At 44.9% G+C, this 16,329-nt stretch overlaps 1 protein-coding gene across 1 annotated transcript in view; it reads left to right on the plus strand.

The window, feature by feature from the left end:
* The first annotated feature begins 12,739 nt into the window (after positions 1 to 12,739).
* ofcc1 (orofacial cleft 1 candidate 1) overlaps positions 12,740 to 16,329 on the plus strand; it is a 186,146-nt gene continuing 182,556 nt past the window's right edge. Inside the window, exon 1 of the mRNA XM_039754152.1 lies at positions 12,740 to 12,880. Coding sequence (XP_039610086.1) covers positions 12,742 to 12,880 — 139 coding nt within the window. The 5' untranslated portion in view covers positions 12,740 to 12,741. The remainder of the gene's footprint in view (positions 12,881 to 16,329) is intronic.

The following is a 16,329-nucleotide window of genomic DNA, read 5'->3' on the forward strand; positions in this document are numbered from 1 at the left end:
CAGACCCCACACAGACATTAACCAGGAGGCTCCAGTAGGAGGTCTACATCCACTGGTGAATTTCAAATGCGACTCTAAAGTGGCAAAAACATCAAAACCAGAAAGAAAGAAGTAGAAAAAGAAAAGAAGAAGAAGAGAGAGAGAGAGAGAGAAGTGAGAGAGGAAGGCTGCCTGCTTTGCTGCGGCTGCTCCCAGGACTTCCATGCATGTTATCAAAAACTTGTTTAATCAACTAACATTGATATTACGTGAAGCAATTAGGAGCCCGCTGATAATGATATGAGTCTTCAGCTGTAAATAATTAGCTTGCCTCGAGGCTCTGCTTTCATTCTTGGCTCGCTGTATCTATAAACAATAATCAAACAGAACGGCCGGCTCGCCGCGTCGGCCTTCACAGTTTGCGGAGTGATTTGCGCCCCCTATTGGGGCTGCTCGTGGCCGCGCTGACCTCTCGCGGCTCCTGCCTGCCAGGCTGCCGGCTAATGCGCGCGGCTATCGATTTCGCCGACTCCCGGCGTGCGCGGGGCTTCTGCTTCGCGGGTTTTAAAAGCTGTGATCGTCTGTCAGCTCGCGGAGTGTGAAAGGGGGGGACTGCCACTGTGACTCAATAAATGGGGACATTAGGAAGACGCGGCGTAATTGCTGCCACCCCCATCTTGTTAATGAGTTATGTACAGTCAGGCTCCTCGCAGTTGTAGCTAAACTGTTTATACAATTTAGCCTTATTAAACGCTCCTTTAATGAAGTTGTACAATGCAAGGGAAAGGCTGCGCTTTGGCTCATTATAATTAATAAATCGGCAATGCAAAAAATTAGCGACACACACAAACACGACCACACGACCACTCCCGCGTCACGCTGTCTGCAGTCACCGCACCCGAGTCTCTCTAGGGGTTTGCCGTCTAAACCCGCGGCCAGAGAGTTCGCCCACCCAGATTGGGAAACAGGGGCTTAAAGGCTGTGGGGCTCTGCTACTGAAGGCGACAAAGGGGGGCTGCTGAGTGTGTGCCACCGTCCGGGACTCCGAACTGGACCTCCTGTCGATCCCTATATTCCTATAACAACGGTCAAATGTCGGCCTGGACCTGATCCTTAATTCAAGGTTGTTTTCTTTTCATTTAAACTTTTTTTCTCATTGTTTTATATTTTATATCTCACGTTATGTGTCATATTTTAAATTTTTGTTAGTATTGCTTTTTTTAATTATTCTGTATTATTCCTGCCTGGTTCTTTTTCTCTTGTGCTATGGGTGGAGCGCGGGGGCGGGGCCACAGTGACATCACTGCCTAGGGACCGCCCTCAGTCTTTATATTCAGACTGATGAGAGGCGTGGAGTGCAGATCCGCATCCTACCGTCCTATGGATTTGTGCTCAGGATTTCTTCTTGGCAGTTTTTCATTTCTTTTTTTTCAACTTTACGAGCCTGAACCCCATTGTTTTTGGGGCTGGGCATGCAGGACTCACATCCTGACGGTCTCTATGCAGGCCAGTGAAATGCCAGTCTGCTTTGAGGCCTGTGCACCCCTTATGCCATTTTGTGTTAAGGATTTGCTGAATATTGGGTGCCAGGATGCTGGCTGGACAACTGTAGCTGCCAGCCTGGGTCTGCTCCTTAATTAAAGTTTGTTTTCTTTGGTTTAATATATTTTTCATGTTACATACTATTGCTTCCTGGTCATTTTTCTTGTACTTAATGGATAGAACCCTAAGAGGCTGGGCTACCATGGCTTCACCACAAAAATTAAAAAAAAAATATATATATATGTACTCACTATGTATATATACAGTATATATATATATATATATATATATATATATATATATATCTGTGGTGGGCTAGCACCCTGCCCAGGATTTGCTCCTGCCTTGCACCCTGTGTTGGCTGGAATTGGCTCCAGCAGACTTCCATGACTCTGTGTTAGGATGTATATATATATATATATATGCTCACTGGCCACTTTATTAGGTACACCTGCTTGCTAACAAAAATATCTAATCAGCCAATCACATCGCAGCAGCTCATTGTATTTTGGTGTGTAGTTGTTGTCAAGATGACCCGCTGAAGTCCAAACCGAGCATCAGAATGGAGTAGGAAAGGCAAGTGAAGTGATTTGGTTGTTGGTGCCTAATGGGCTAGTCTGTTGATCTACTGGGATTTTCACACAAACATCTCTAAGGTTTACAAAGAGTGGTCTGATCTATAGTATGGGCCAGTGGTCAGAGTTGAATGGTCAGACTGGTCTGAGCTGATGACTGGCAACAGGAACTCAAATCAGCACTCATTACAAGTGAAGTGTGCAAAGAGCAGCTCTGAACACACAACACAGCAAACCTTGAAGCAGGTGGGGGGCTACAGCAGCTGGAGACCAAAGTGGGTGACACTCCTGTCAGCTAACAACAGCCAACTGAGGTGACAAATCACACGGGGTCACCAAAATTAGGCAATAGGAGACTGGTCTGATGAGTCTCAATTTCTTCTGTGACATTTAGATGGTGGGGTCAATAATATGAAAGTAGAGATTCATCCAGCCTTGTATCAATGGATAAGAAAGAAAGAAAGTAAGAAAGAAAGAAAGAAAGAAAGAAAGAAAGAGTTTTGAATTGATTTGAATCAATGATCAAAAAATCATTTACACTGAAACAAAAAAAAAAAAAAATAACTCACTGCAAAAATCAAATAATACCTAATTCAAATTTCAAATAAAAGAAAAATCAACTTGAGTTTGTAAATTGCCTCATTAAACACCAGTTTACCGCAAAATATTCCACATTTGTGGTCATCTTGTAAACTTTGCCCATAGAAAGAAAGAAAGAAAGAAAGAAAGAAAGAAAGAGGAACCACGATTAAAGGAGTTTTAAGAATAAAGAAAGAATGAAAGAAAGAAAGAGATAATGTTTAGAAAGCTTGCTAATTATGAAAGGCACTATATAATAAACAAAAAATGAAAGAGAGAGTTAATGTTTTAATTATTATAAAAGGAACCGATGGTAAAAGGAAATGATAGATTTGATGGAACTGTCGGGAAAGAAATGTTATTTTCTTCTAGTAAAAAATATTAAGAACAAAAGAATTATGAAAGAATTGCCTTTTGTATTTTATACAGTGATGAAAGGCACTATAAAATACTGTCAGAAAGAAAAACCTTTGCCCAGTATGAAGGGTGCTGTATAAAATGTAAAGAAATGAAGGAAGTGCTGCGTTGTCTTGTCATTTTAGCAGCGATGAAAGGCGCTATATAACACCAGTTGAAAGGCGCGCCGCACTGTTCTGTTACAATGCAGTCTAATTTGAAAGTCGCTCTAACGAAAGTGCTACGCGGTGTTGTAACGCTGCCAGGGATGAAAGGCGCTATATATTCTGGACATAAAAGCAACTGTGAAAGGCGCTATATGAGAGATTCGCGGTGCTCCTCCCCAATATCCGCCCGCCCCCGCCCCTCTCCGTATCCCGTTTCAGCGCCGATGTTTTCCAACGAGGACGACTTGAGCGCAAGTGTAGCATGAAACAGGCGCTCCATTTCTAAGGTGGAATCTGCTCGATGCGATCACATCACGGCCTCCGAGTTTTCCAAGAACAACAAATAAACAAACGTGCGAGGGGCGGCCGCGCGAATGCGTCCTGACAGCGAGCGGGCGAGCGAGCCGAATACGCCGCTGAGCACAATAACGAGCGGGATGATGAAATTCATTTGGAAAAGATTAAAATGCAACTGTTTACGTGACGCGTTTCCCCGGCGACGAGGGCAAACAGAGCGGCAGCCAACTGCCAAGGTGGCCACGGCATCGCAGGAATTCAGCGATAAAAGATCTTTGCGGTTTTGACAGGGGGATGATAATCCATAAGTGGAGATGACAAACAAAAAAAAAAAAATCACAAAGACTCTGGGGGGCTTTGGAAGGGGCGAAATCGCAAAAAACCAAAGACCTGAGCGCCCCCGACGGTAGCAGAAATGAAGAGGAGGACGCGGGGCGCAGCTTGTGTGTGTGTGCGGCACCGTCTCTGTGAATTTCCCCTTGGGATTAATAAAGTATCTATCTATCTATCTATCTATCTATCTATCTATCTATCTATCTATCTCATATAGTGCCTTTCATATCTATCTATCTATCTATCTATCTATCTATCTATCTATCTATCTATCTATCTATCTATCTATCTATCTATCTCATATAGTGCCTTTCTATCTATCTATCTATCTATCTATCTATCTATCTATCTATCTATCTATCTATCTATCTATTATATAGTGCCTTTCAATATCTATCTATCTATCTATCTATCTATCTATCTATTTAAGTGAAGTGAAGTGGGGTCTTCTCTCCGTGCGCTTTGGGGTCTTTCTCCAACTTTACTGCTCTTCGTTAGCACCTTCAAGAAGCGCAAGTTTCAAGGGTGACCAGTAACTGGAAATCGGACCGGAGCGAGTGTGCGAGTGAGTGAGTGTGGGGTGCGCACCGGCGTCCTGTCCGGTGAAGGGTCTCGTTCTGTACCTGCTGCTCCACCTCCAGCAGCGCTTTCAGAACACGAATGTTTAGTGAGGGGTCCTAATTAGCTCCCACTTGATTCCAAAGCCTTGTAATCTAGAGATTCCAGTTTACTCCTTCCGTCCAAAGGCAAGCCATTGACTCACTGTGACAGCAAGTGAGTGTGGCTGCGTGCTGGTATTTGGGGACAGCTGGTGGTCCTATGTGTGGTCACTTTGGCTTGACCCATTAACCCTGTGGACTCCAACACCATTGGTCCATTGTAAGAACTGATGAGCCTGAACATCCGTGAGGTGTGAACGTGAGAGCGGTGGTCTGCTTAAGTGACGTCACCAACCGGCTTCAGTGCCACTCACACCGTCGACAGCAGCCATGAGTGCCACTCGTCCTCAACCATCACTGGCCCACCAACAATCTCTTTTGTTTCTTTTTCTTTTTTTATTTCACATTTTTTACAGTGCAGCCCACCCACCTTTAATATTCATGCACAATTCAGAGGGCACAACATGCACTGTGGGGTCCCAGTATTCAGAACGGCTAGTATGGGCCCCTGGGTTTTAAAGGGTACTGTATACATTGTTGGGGTCCTCAGGTCTTCAAAAAATACTGTATGGGTTGTGAGGGTCTCTGGTGTTTAAAAGGGTTGTGGATCTTGGGGACCCCTGGTGCTCGGTGTGTATTGTATCCATTATGAGGCCTGATGACCCCTGTTCTTCTTTGTGGCTGTGTTGGGGATGGCTGCTGGTGTTTAGAAGGTGCTGGAAAAGCTGTGAGGACCCCGATACATTGTGAGGTTTGGGGGCACGTGGTGTTTAGAAAACACTTCATGGGCTGTCGGGGCTCCTGATATTCCATGGGGCTTGGGGGTCTTTGATGTTCAGAGGGCTCTAAATATGCTGCCAGGGCTCTGGGGTCTCTGATATTTAGAAGATACTGCATGGGCTGTGAAGCCTGAAGACCCCTGTTTATGAGAAAATGATGTATGGGTTGCGGGGGGCCACTAGTGCTAAGTGGCCCAGTGACCCCTGGTCTTTAGAACATACCGTACAAGTTATGGGGGTCCCCTTGTGTTTGGAGGGTACTATGGGGTCTCCTGGTGCTCATTGTGGGCCCTTTGTACCCTTCATGCTCAGAGGGCATTGTGTGTAGAGCTGGACCACTGGGGGTCTCTGCTGTTAGACTGTACTTTTCAAAGTGTGAGGTATGTGCTTCTGGGGTCTCATTGTCTTCAGAAAATACTGCACGTGCTGCGGACCCTGATGACCCCTGGTGTTTAGAAAATGTTGTATGGGCTGTGGGGGCCGCTGGTGCTTAGAGAGAATTACAGTGTGGGTGCTGCTGACTCCTGCTATTCAGTAGGTACTGTGTGGGATGTTGGGGGGTCCTCTATTTTAAAGTATGCACTGCTGGGGTCCCCTGATGTTCAGAAACAAAAAAGCGGAAACCGGGAGACAGAAACTGAGAGAGCTGATCACCGGCAGACCGCAGCGATTTCAGCACTGAACTTGTCTCTAACTTGTGAACAAATAAATCCACTGACGGACCCCCAGGTTGACTTTCAGCAATGTGAACGCCTTCACCTGTCTATGAGTGCGAAACACGCGAGACAAAAGGGGAATAATGCGATGGCAAGCTGTGCGGTCATGACACACGGAAACGCCGAAAAAAACAAAACGGAAACTGAAAAACCTCACCGGTCAGAACATGAGGACCCCCAGGGTCACGACAGGCTTGGCATTTTTATGTTTTCATTTCTGTCTCTGCTCCATTGTTGAGGCTCTGGTAGCAGGAATGTCAATGGTGCCCGTGTGAGTGGCACTTGTTAGGGCACCTCTCTTGTTGCTAGGGAACCAGTGCCATGTGACTTCATCAGGGTGGTCTGGCAATGCTTGTCCAAGTTTGTGGATTAAACTCCAAACCTCTCGATTTAATTCTTCTTGGGTGCGTCTAATTATGAAATGTTTTTGATTGTGGTTTTGTTTAACACGTGGATGAATATATTACTCTGTTAGCCGACTTGATTTTGATGTTTTAAAGTATGATGTGCCTTGTGCCCTATGGGTGGTGCCCCTTGGGTGTCCCTCTTTGTGAATGTGAGGGTCTTTAGTGTAAAATGACTTTCCTCTTCCTCCTCCTCCTGTTCCTCTTCCTCCTCATCCTCTTCTTCCTCCTACTCCTCCTCCTCCTTTTCCTCATATTTCTCCTCCTCATGCTCCTCGTCATTCTCCTCTTCCTCATTCTTCTCCTCATCATCATCTTCCTCATCCTCCTCCTCCCAGTCTTCATCCTTTTCCTCCTCCTCATACTCCTCTTACTCCTTTTCTTTCTTGTATTCCTCCTCCTCCTCATCATCTTCCTCATCCTCCTCCTCCCAGTCTTCATCCTTTTCCTCCTCCTCATACTCCTCTTCCTCATCCTTTTCTTCCTTGTATTCCTCCTCCACCTTTTCCTCATACTCCTCCTTGCCCTCCTCCTGACTGTCTTTGGCAGGCCTGAGATGCAGAACTCAATTAAGGATGCATATGAAAGGCAGGAGCAGGCGGGAGATTAATTAGGGCCTTGTCGATAAGCTCATCAATACCCGATTAGCCAGTGACGCATCACCTGTGAAGCTCATTGATTTCCAGGGACTCAGCCTGGCTAATGAGCTCCACTGAATAGGAAAACTGACAAAGCCGCATGGATGTGCGAGTGATTATTAGTCCACAAATCGGGCATTTAAAACGTCCTGACTGGAGACAGCTGACCGGCGTCCAGGCATATTGACTGAGGGGATACCTGCCATATGAGGCGTAGGAGAAGCAAAGAAAACGTGAAAAGGATCCTGAGTAATGGCAGCTGGAATGGCCAGAGACATTAAAGAAACAGGCACAGTGTAACAGATAGGCGCTATATGATAGATAGATAGATAGATAGATAGATAGATAGATAGATAGATAGATAGATGAAAGGCACTATATAATAGATAGATAGATAGATAGATAGATAGATAGATAGATAGATAGATAGATAGATAGATAGATAGATAGATATGAAAGGCACTATAATAGATAGATAGATAGATAGATAGATAGATGAAAGGCACCATATGATAGATAGATAGATAGATAGATAGATAGATAGATAGATAGATAGATAGATAGATAGATATGAAAGGCACTATATAACTGTGTAGTGTAGTGAAGTACGTTTGCTCAATTGTTCTCTTTATTATTGTTATTTATTTATTATTTATTTTAATTTTATATATTATCAAGTCCTTCAGCCTCAGTGCTAAATTAATGTCCTGTTCCCTTAAATGTTCTGCCATTTCTTGTCCTCCTATCTCTTTATAACATTGTTATGATTTGAAGTCAGCATATCGCCCCCCTCCCCCAAACAGGTTACAAGACCCCCACGTTATCCAAGACAGCTGAACCTGCTAACCCCACAGCCCAGACCCCAAAAATGGGAAACAGGCTTTTACCATTCAAAATATACAGAAATATCCCCAAACATTTGAAAAACATCTAAACATCTACAAGAGTGAGGCTAACTGTAAACCCCTGGCTTGTAAAGAACAATGCAATAAAGACTTTGTATTAAAGCAGGTTTTATTACCATAAAAGAATAAGTAAGAAACACAACAAAGTGCTCATAAAAGAGGTCATAATGAAGGTGATCCATGACAGCCGAGTGCCAACACAAATCCAGAAATTAACAAACCATAATAAAAGTGACAAATCCTTTCTAAGCTGTGAGACGGCAACACTCACTAAAACAGAGCTCTCACAAAGACTGATTTATATTTACACATTTTGTGCTCATTTTAACAATTATTGAGAACTCATATAAAAGTTCATCCCCATTATTTTTCCGCGGTATCCAAACATGACAGATTTAACCCTTTGTTTAACTACGAACTCCAACTCTTCATTCAAATTTCCTCTCGTTTTTCAACCTCACGTTTTGATCTTTTTTCAGTTTTGGTCTCTCTAAGGCAGAATACAAAGGGCATCAAAGGGCATACAATGAACCCCAAAGGAACTCAATTTCCCAGCATGCCTTTAAAGGCTGGGGGTGGTCCCTTTAGTAGTCAGGTCAGGGAGGCCCCGCCTCTTCAGGATCTACCCACAAAATATAAGGAGAACAGGAGAACATACACGTATAGAAAGTAAATAAATATGAATTGAAAGAAATTAATTGAAAATTCTCAATAATTATGCAGAACAATATTATCAAAAAGGACTGAACAATATTTCTATATGAAGAGAGAAGACAAAAAAGAAATTTAAACTTAACACAGAGGAGGCACCTTAAATTTCCACTTTAATAAAAGGATAAGTGTCAATGTGTGAGGCTGTGTGTCCATCTGTATGCTGTGTCTCTGTCTTTCCAACAGATGGCACATCACAAGCATGTTTAGTAATAAAATGCATTGCATTTGCTATTTCAGCAGATGGCACAACATAAACATTAACACTACTTTCACAAATCCATACCAAATGGCACATAACAAAGACATACACATTGCATTTTTCATTTGCACAGATGGTGCAACACAAACAGTGACACTGCTTTTTTATGGCATATAGCAGAGCCAGCACCACCATTAAGGCTAATTTGGCTATTCGCCTAGAGTGCAGATCATCACACCCTGCCACACAACTTAGCTACCAAACAGTCAGTTGGCACATTAATAAACCTGGTCTAGGGTGCATAATAACCTAGCACTGGCACCGGTCACTAATATTTGAAGAAATGCATGTCATTACTACAATTTTTTGCAATGCACCATCTGCGACAAATGCAATACATTTCGATACTACATGTACTAAACAATACATTCCAACAGGTGGAGCATTGCAAACATTGACACTGAGGTCTACGTTGATTACTTTGATTATAACTTCAGTTATTACATACTGTAGATGGTTATTACAGCTAACAACAGACACGAAGGAGCCGCATTTGTCGCCCAGAATGCCTTTTATGGTGCCTTCCCAGAAAGGGGAGGGGTCAGGGTAGAGGTGGGAGGGACATCATTGTTCTTTAGGCAGGTTCTCCTCAACTCCACATTAAGGGTGGGATTACTCTCCCCTGGCCCCCCATTAACACCTATCATGCCTAATTATTTGACACGGCTACATTTTTCTACCATTCCTCGCATTCTTCTCGGCCTTCAGACCTCAGGTTAGTAAACTGAAGAACAATTTGAAGGAAATCATCAGAAGGACGGCATCACCATAAGGGCAGGAGCAGCGAGAGTCCCCAAACCCAAAGATGGACCCCCACTCAGCTGTTGTTCAATAATGGATGAAGCGCCTTTGTAAAGCTTGTCAGACTCCATAGTGACGCTCTGGCTGCTCCGGTAACTGTGACAGGAAACAAAGTCCCACTTTCCATGAAATTGCGCCGGTGAAAGCCACTTTGAAAAAAGCATTCAAGTGGGCATAAATAATAAACGAAGCCATGAGAGCGCGGGTAAGGTTGCCATCTGGCAGACAGGGTGCAGGAGGACGGACACCAGGAGTGAAACTTCATCTCGCCTTTTACCTTAATGGCCGTCAGTGGGCACACAGTGCTGCTCAGACCAGGAGGTGACCGTCACTCGGTCCCCTTCACACTTTGTTTGCCTTTCGGGTCCTCATGGGGTGGCGGCCCACAACGTGGGGCTCACTGTCCTCAAGGTGTGACGTGCCATCATTTACTCACATGATCTGTCAGCCATTAATCGGCAAACAAAACTTTCACTTGTTTGTCTCCTGGAAACTGTACATGTATATATAGGGTCGTGAAAAAGTATCTGCCCCCCTTTCCGATTTCCTCTCTTTTTGCTTTATTCATAACACTTCATTGTTCCTAATCTGCAAATTTTGTGCAACACAAAACATAACCTGAGTAGACACAATACACGGTTTTTAAATGGCCATTTGATGTATTTAAGAAAAAATGTTCAAGCACATGTACATCAGCCATGTGAAAATGTAATTGCCCCCCACCAACTTTAAATGAGACAAGACACACCCTGGCTTTCTGGCTGCCAGCCTGACTGAAGCTAAACTTCACTTACACAGAAACTTCCCAGCAATGTGACGTTGTCTAAAGGGTCTTTACCAGCAGGGCACCATGACCTTAAATTCCAGAAGAATTAATATCAGTCAATAAAGAGATGGAAAGCAATCGCTAAGCCCTGGCACTCAAGCAGACCACCCTAAAAGTGATCAGCTACAAACAGCAGGACTCCAAGAGCACATAGGAAACTCATCCAGAAGAAGGGAGATGAAGAGTTATGGAACTGGAGGCCTTTCTCAGCTCAGTTAGGAGCACAAATGGTAGGAGAGCAGCAGGACGAAAATTGCCGTGAAACAAGAGGAAACATGAAGGCTCATCTAACATTTGCCAGTAAACAAGTATTGGGATAATTTTCTGTGAATGATGAGCCAAAGGTGGAATGCTGTTAGATCTGGAGTAAAGCTAACACAGCTTTCAAAAAGCAGAACATCTTGCCCACAGTTAAATGTGGTGGTGGTAATGATGGTGATGGTGATGGTGTGAAGATGATTTGTGGCTTCAGGGCCTGGCTGACTTTCCGTAAGTATGGGAATGAATTGAGAAGGTACTGAAGGAGAACATCTGATCATCCGTGTGAGACCTGAAGCTAAAGCGCAATTGCAGTGGGAGGGCGGCAAGTCCACCTCTGATTGGCTGGAAAAAAAAAATTAACAATGAAGGTTTTGGAGAGGCAATCATGGGCTGAAATAAAGCAATTCTGTAGGGAGACCTGGGCCACAATTTCTCCAAAGCGATGGCGAAGACCGAGCTCCTGTGACTGAAAACGTCGAATTGTTGTTGATCAAGGTGGCACAGCCCAATATTGGCTTTAGGGGGCAATTACTTTTTCACATGAATAATACAGGACTTGATGAACTTTCTTTTTCCTTCAGTAAATCAAATGACTGTTTAAAATAAAAAAGTGTATTGTGTTTACTCAGGTTGTCTTGTATTTGGACATCAGAAATATCAAAGGGGGCAAATACTTTCTCACGGCACTGTATATTCATAAGAATAAATGAGGGGAGTCAAAACAAAGAATTGGGGTACCAGGGGGTGGCACTCATTTAATGTTTGTCGTGCTAAAAGCATACGATGGCACCAAATCAAAAACAAACATATTTGTGGTGGTCTCTCGGCTTTCATGGAGCAGATTCAGAAGGGGCGGGGCATCAATGGAAGAGGTGGGAATGAGGGCAGACCCCCACAAAGTGTCCAAAGTGACAGTGGGGCTCAGCACCGGGGAGGCTAAAGACCTGCTGATGCTTACCAGGCTTGAAGTTCTCTCACCGTCCTTAAATTCAGAACCCCAGTGATTCCTACATGCGACACCAAACCCCCCAATATGGGACCCCAGATTCAAACCCAGGGGTCTGTTTCAGAATTTCGAGCCCTGAAAGTCAAAAATGAAATGTTGTTTATAGCAGATTCATCTCCAAACTTGGACGTGCAGTGTTGACTTTTGAATCATCACCCTGGTGACATCCTATAGCACGGTGTCTGGGACCACCGTCCCCCCAAAACAATCAAAACAGCAGCAGCATTTCAATAAAGTGACAAATAAAACATCTGGGCTCTTTATATCTTCATTGTTTTTGTCTTTTTTCTAAAGGGGCAGGACCCCCAGTAAACTCCTGTTACTCAGGTGGGCCATGTTTTCCCTGAGCCTTTGGGATTTCCTGTTTGGACTTCTTCTTTGCTGCTCCAGTCCACAGCACACATGCTCTTCAAATCCTGGATGGCACCAGCACAGCTTTCATGCCAACAACGCCCCAGAAAATGGGCAGGAGGCGCCCTGAAGATTCCACGAGTGCAATTCAAACAGATTTTAATCTTATTGAGCCCCAGCAATTCTTAGTCATACAATACTGGACCGGAAGTCCAAACCCAGGGAAGGAGATGCCAGAGCCGCCAGCGGTGCCCCACCCTCGTGCTGCAGACTCCCCCCACCCTCTTAAGAAGGAACAGACGCAAAGTGGAGACTTGACAGGACTGGCCTGGGCGCACGTGGAGCTCCTGCCGGGGTGACTTCATGTTTTGTGTGTTTGAGAGCTGCCATGACAACACGTTTGTGTGATGGTGACAATAAGAAAAAGAAGAAGAAGAATGAGAAGAAAATAAAAACCTTCCGGGGAAAACGAGCCCGAGCCAAAGTGCAAAAAAAAACACACACACCTTAAAAATGCATGGCGGCCAACCTGAGGAGCCTGCGTCACCGTAGCCATGGCAACACAGCAGCTGGCTGATGGGCGACTGGTGACCCGGGTGATCAACAAGTGTGTGTGTGAGTGTGCACTCTCCGTGCAGACATCCTGGGGACAAATGGAGCCACAGATGCCAGGCATGGAAAGGAGCTATACAGGTATGTGACACTTGCATGTCAGTGTGTGTGTGTGTGTGTGTGTGTGTACTATCTGGACAAACCTAATGGGGACAAAAACTGAAATGGCTGATACATCCGCAAAGGCCATATAAGTAGAGGTGCTATACAGGTACACATTGCTCAGGTGTCTTTGCATGTCTGTGTCCGTAGACCCCTGGGGGGCCGGGGGTGACTGAGTCAGAGAGACCAGGAGAGGCGCTACACTGACACATGGACCTCAAGTGTCAGCATGTGCCCATTCTCCATGGGCATCTCCTAACCAGGCCTCAGATCAGCAGTGGCAGCACAAGCAAAGGCACTATACAGATATACAAAGCTTGCATGTCTGCGTGTTTGTGTGTGTCTCCATGAAGACCTCCTTGGGACAAACAGAGCCATAGTGCCCAAGGAAGGAAAGGTGCCAAAGAAGTACATGGCACTCACCTGTGTGTTAACTCTCAATGTGGCCCTTCTGAAGACAAAAGCAGTAAACACTGACAGCTTCAAATACGCAGATGTCATTAAAGGAAAGGCGCTATACAAGTACACAATACTCACATGTCTGTGTGTTGGGGGCGGTGGTGTGTGCACTCTCTCTGTAAACCTCTTGGGGACAAATGGAGCCGTAGAGACTAAGCAAGGAAAGGCACTATACAGGTGGCACTGTGCTCATGTGTCCATTGGTGTGTGTGTGTGTGTGCTGGCACAGAGAGCTGGCCTCTGATGACAAAACATCAATGAATGGCACCCCTTTGAACTTTACTGTCAATGAGGGTGTGCTGATTGATTGATTGATTGATTGATTGATTGATTGATTGATTGATTGGACGGCATGGGTTGCCTTTGTTATTTCTGGGGTTTCTATTCAGCTGATTTCAACAGGGTGCCTCCTTAATGTGGCACAATGGGCACCAATTAAGAAAACCACATCAGAGCAAAGAGGGCAATGATGAAGTATGCCAGCTTGTGCCCCATACTTCCTGAGTTCTGGGGATGACTGCGCACTGCCAGCCTGAGGGGTATCACTGATGTACAAGCTGAGTGTGTGTGCCCTGTAGCAAGGCTGGCATTGCAGCCTGAGGGAGCTTCTTGCTGTGCCCCTGATTGAGGTTAGCAGATATTGAAAGTGTGTGGATGTGTGGGTCTTTAGAGGTTCATTTTGTGACGTTTGATGTGCCAGTTGGTTTTTCTTCATTATGTTATTCAATTCTCACACCTTCATGCCACCTTTTTGTGGCTCCTTTTTCACCCCTGCCATTTTGGATCGATCCTTGTGTGTGCCCTTTGGCAGTTCCTGCCTTCCGCCCAAAGCTGCAGGGTTAGGCTTTGTCCACTATGCAGATAAAAGCAGTGCCTCGATGTGTCCGAATCATTTTGGGGGCTCACATGTTCATTGCATTTAATTTAAGCACAAGTGCAACAACACAGAAGGCTGACGACGGTGCTGACCAGTCTTGGAGGTGTTGGCATCGGACCACCACCACAGGGTTAGGATGTCACAATCATTTGACACTTTATTTAGTCATTCAATCAATTTATCTGGTGTTATTCACATTATTAATTATTGCTGTAGCCATCTTGAGGTCCTGCTTCTTTATCTTTGCGGTGGCCATGTTTGTTACGGTTTGGCTAAGCTCCGCCCCTTCACTTTTTCGTTGTGATGTATTCTGTCATGACTATTGTTCTGGTGAGTGCGCCTCTGCTGATTTATTTCATGTTATTATTATGTTTTCAACTTCTGTAAAATTTGTGATTTGTATGTGTTGCCAAGGGGCGGAGCCGCCTAGTGCTGCAGCTGAGGCCCCGCCTCCCAACAACCTCTGCTTTGTGTGCTTCTCTTGTTCCTTGGGTTGTCGATTTTGCCTTTTTGGATTGGATTTCTGGGATTTTTTGTCTCCTAGTTTTCCGTTTATTGAATTCGGTTTTGAATTTGTTTGCCACGTTTTTTTGTTTTCTTTGTCATTCCTCCGGCTTTTGTTTCTCCAGAATTTTGAATTCTGAATGCATGTTTAAATATTAAAGGAGCCTTGTTTTGTTTTGTGAGGGCCTGGGGTTTCTACAGTTTTTTTTTTCCTCTCGATTTCTGTGGATGTTTGTAACTTTAAGCCTTCGCCATCCAAACCCCCATAAGCCTGCATATTGAGTTTGGGTCTTGGCTGCTTTGGAGTGGTGAGGCCTGCACTGTTTTGACTTATTTGTCTTTTCTTTGACACCATTTTGTGGTCTTTTGTGCTCTTCATATTGTTTGGCTAAGCTCCGCCCTTTCTCTATTATTATGAATCATGCTCTTATGAATATGCTTTTGCTGATTTATTTAATTGTATTGTATATTTTAGTTCTCTAATTACGTCTCCTCTATTTTTATGTGCACCCGGGGTGCACCTGTTGCTTACAATGGCGGCGTCTGCATTGTGTTTTTCGTCTCTCTTTGGTTTTTCGATTTTACCTTTGGTGAATGGATCTCATTGACTTGTGGCTTTCGCTATTTGGCACTCTTATTGGTGAGATGGAGCCGGGGCACCAGTGAGCCCCAAACACGATGACACAGTGCAGTCCCGGGTTCAAATCAAAGGGAGTTTATTCAACACAATAAAAAGCACAAACACAAAGCACAGGTTCTCCATCCTTCACAATTCCTCTCCCGTCTTACCACCGCACTGCTCTCCTCCAGTCGGGTGTTGCCTCCCTTCTTCCCAACTCCACTCACCTCTATAAAGGAGGGCAGTCCCTTTTATTGCATTACTTCCGGTGCCAGGGCTGCTGCCCGTCGGAAGTCCAATATAGTTTTTACCTGCAACACCCATGGAGCCCAGTGGGGCTGCTCTGCTGGACTAGATCTCCCATCATCCCTTGCTGCTTTTCTTTCGCCTGGGTGCCAAAATCCAGGGCTGCTGCCATCTAGCGTCCTGGAGGAATAAAGAGTCCCCAGTGACATCTTCTACGTCCGGTGGGCTGTCTGTTCATCCTCTCTGGCCATCTCTTCTAGGGCCGCAGTCTTTCTCTGCTCTCTGCTTGTCTGCCTGGTAGGAGCCATCCGCTGTTATGGTCAGGATGCCCATCCAACCCATGTGGCACTTACAACAGGCAGGTGAAATATCAATGGCACGGATTATTAAACTGTGATCGTCAAGCACATTTGCCACCGTGGCACCTCGTAGGGCACAACACGAGTATTTCTATGATTGAGCGGTTGGTCTCAGAGGCGGGGGGGTTAAACTGGTGGCTCTGTGGTCTACAGTCCAGTGCTCTGGCCACTGGGCCACCCCAGGGACCACCACACTGCTGAAGCTTACTGCCCCCTAGTGGTGCCTGGTGTGTTGCCAGTGCTGAGTTCTCACTTTGAGTGCCCCCCACCATCCCAGTCCTGTGTGACTCTCCTGACATATCCATTCAAAAAAAAAAAAAATGAATGAGGGGAAAAGGGGTCTTCTTAATCATCTCCTACTGAA

Source organism: Polypterus senegalus, chromosome 5 (genome assembly GCF_016835505.1).
Source record: "Polypterus senegalus isolate Bchr_013 chromosome 5, ASM1683550v1, whole genome shotgun sequence".
NCBI classification, from domain to species: domain Eukaryota; kingdom Metazoa; phylum Chordata; class Cladistia; order Polypteriformes; family Polypteridae; genus Polypterus; species Polypterus senegalus.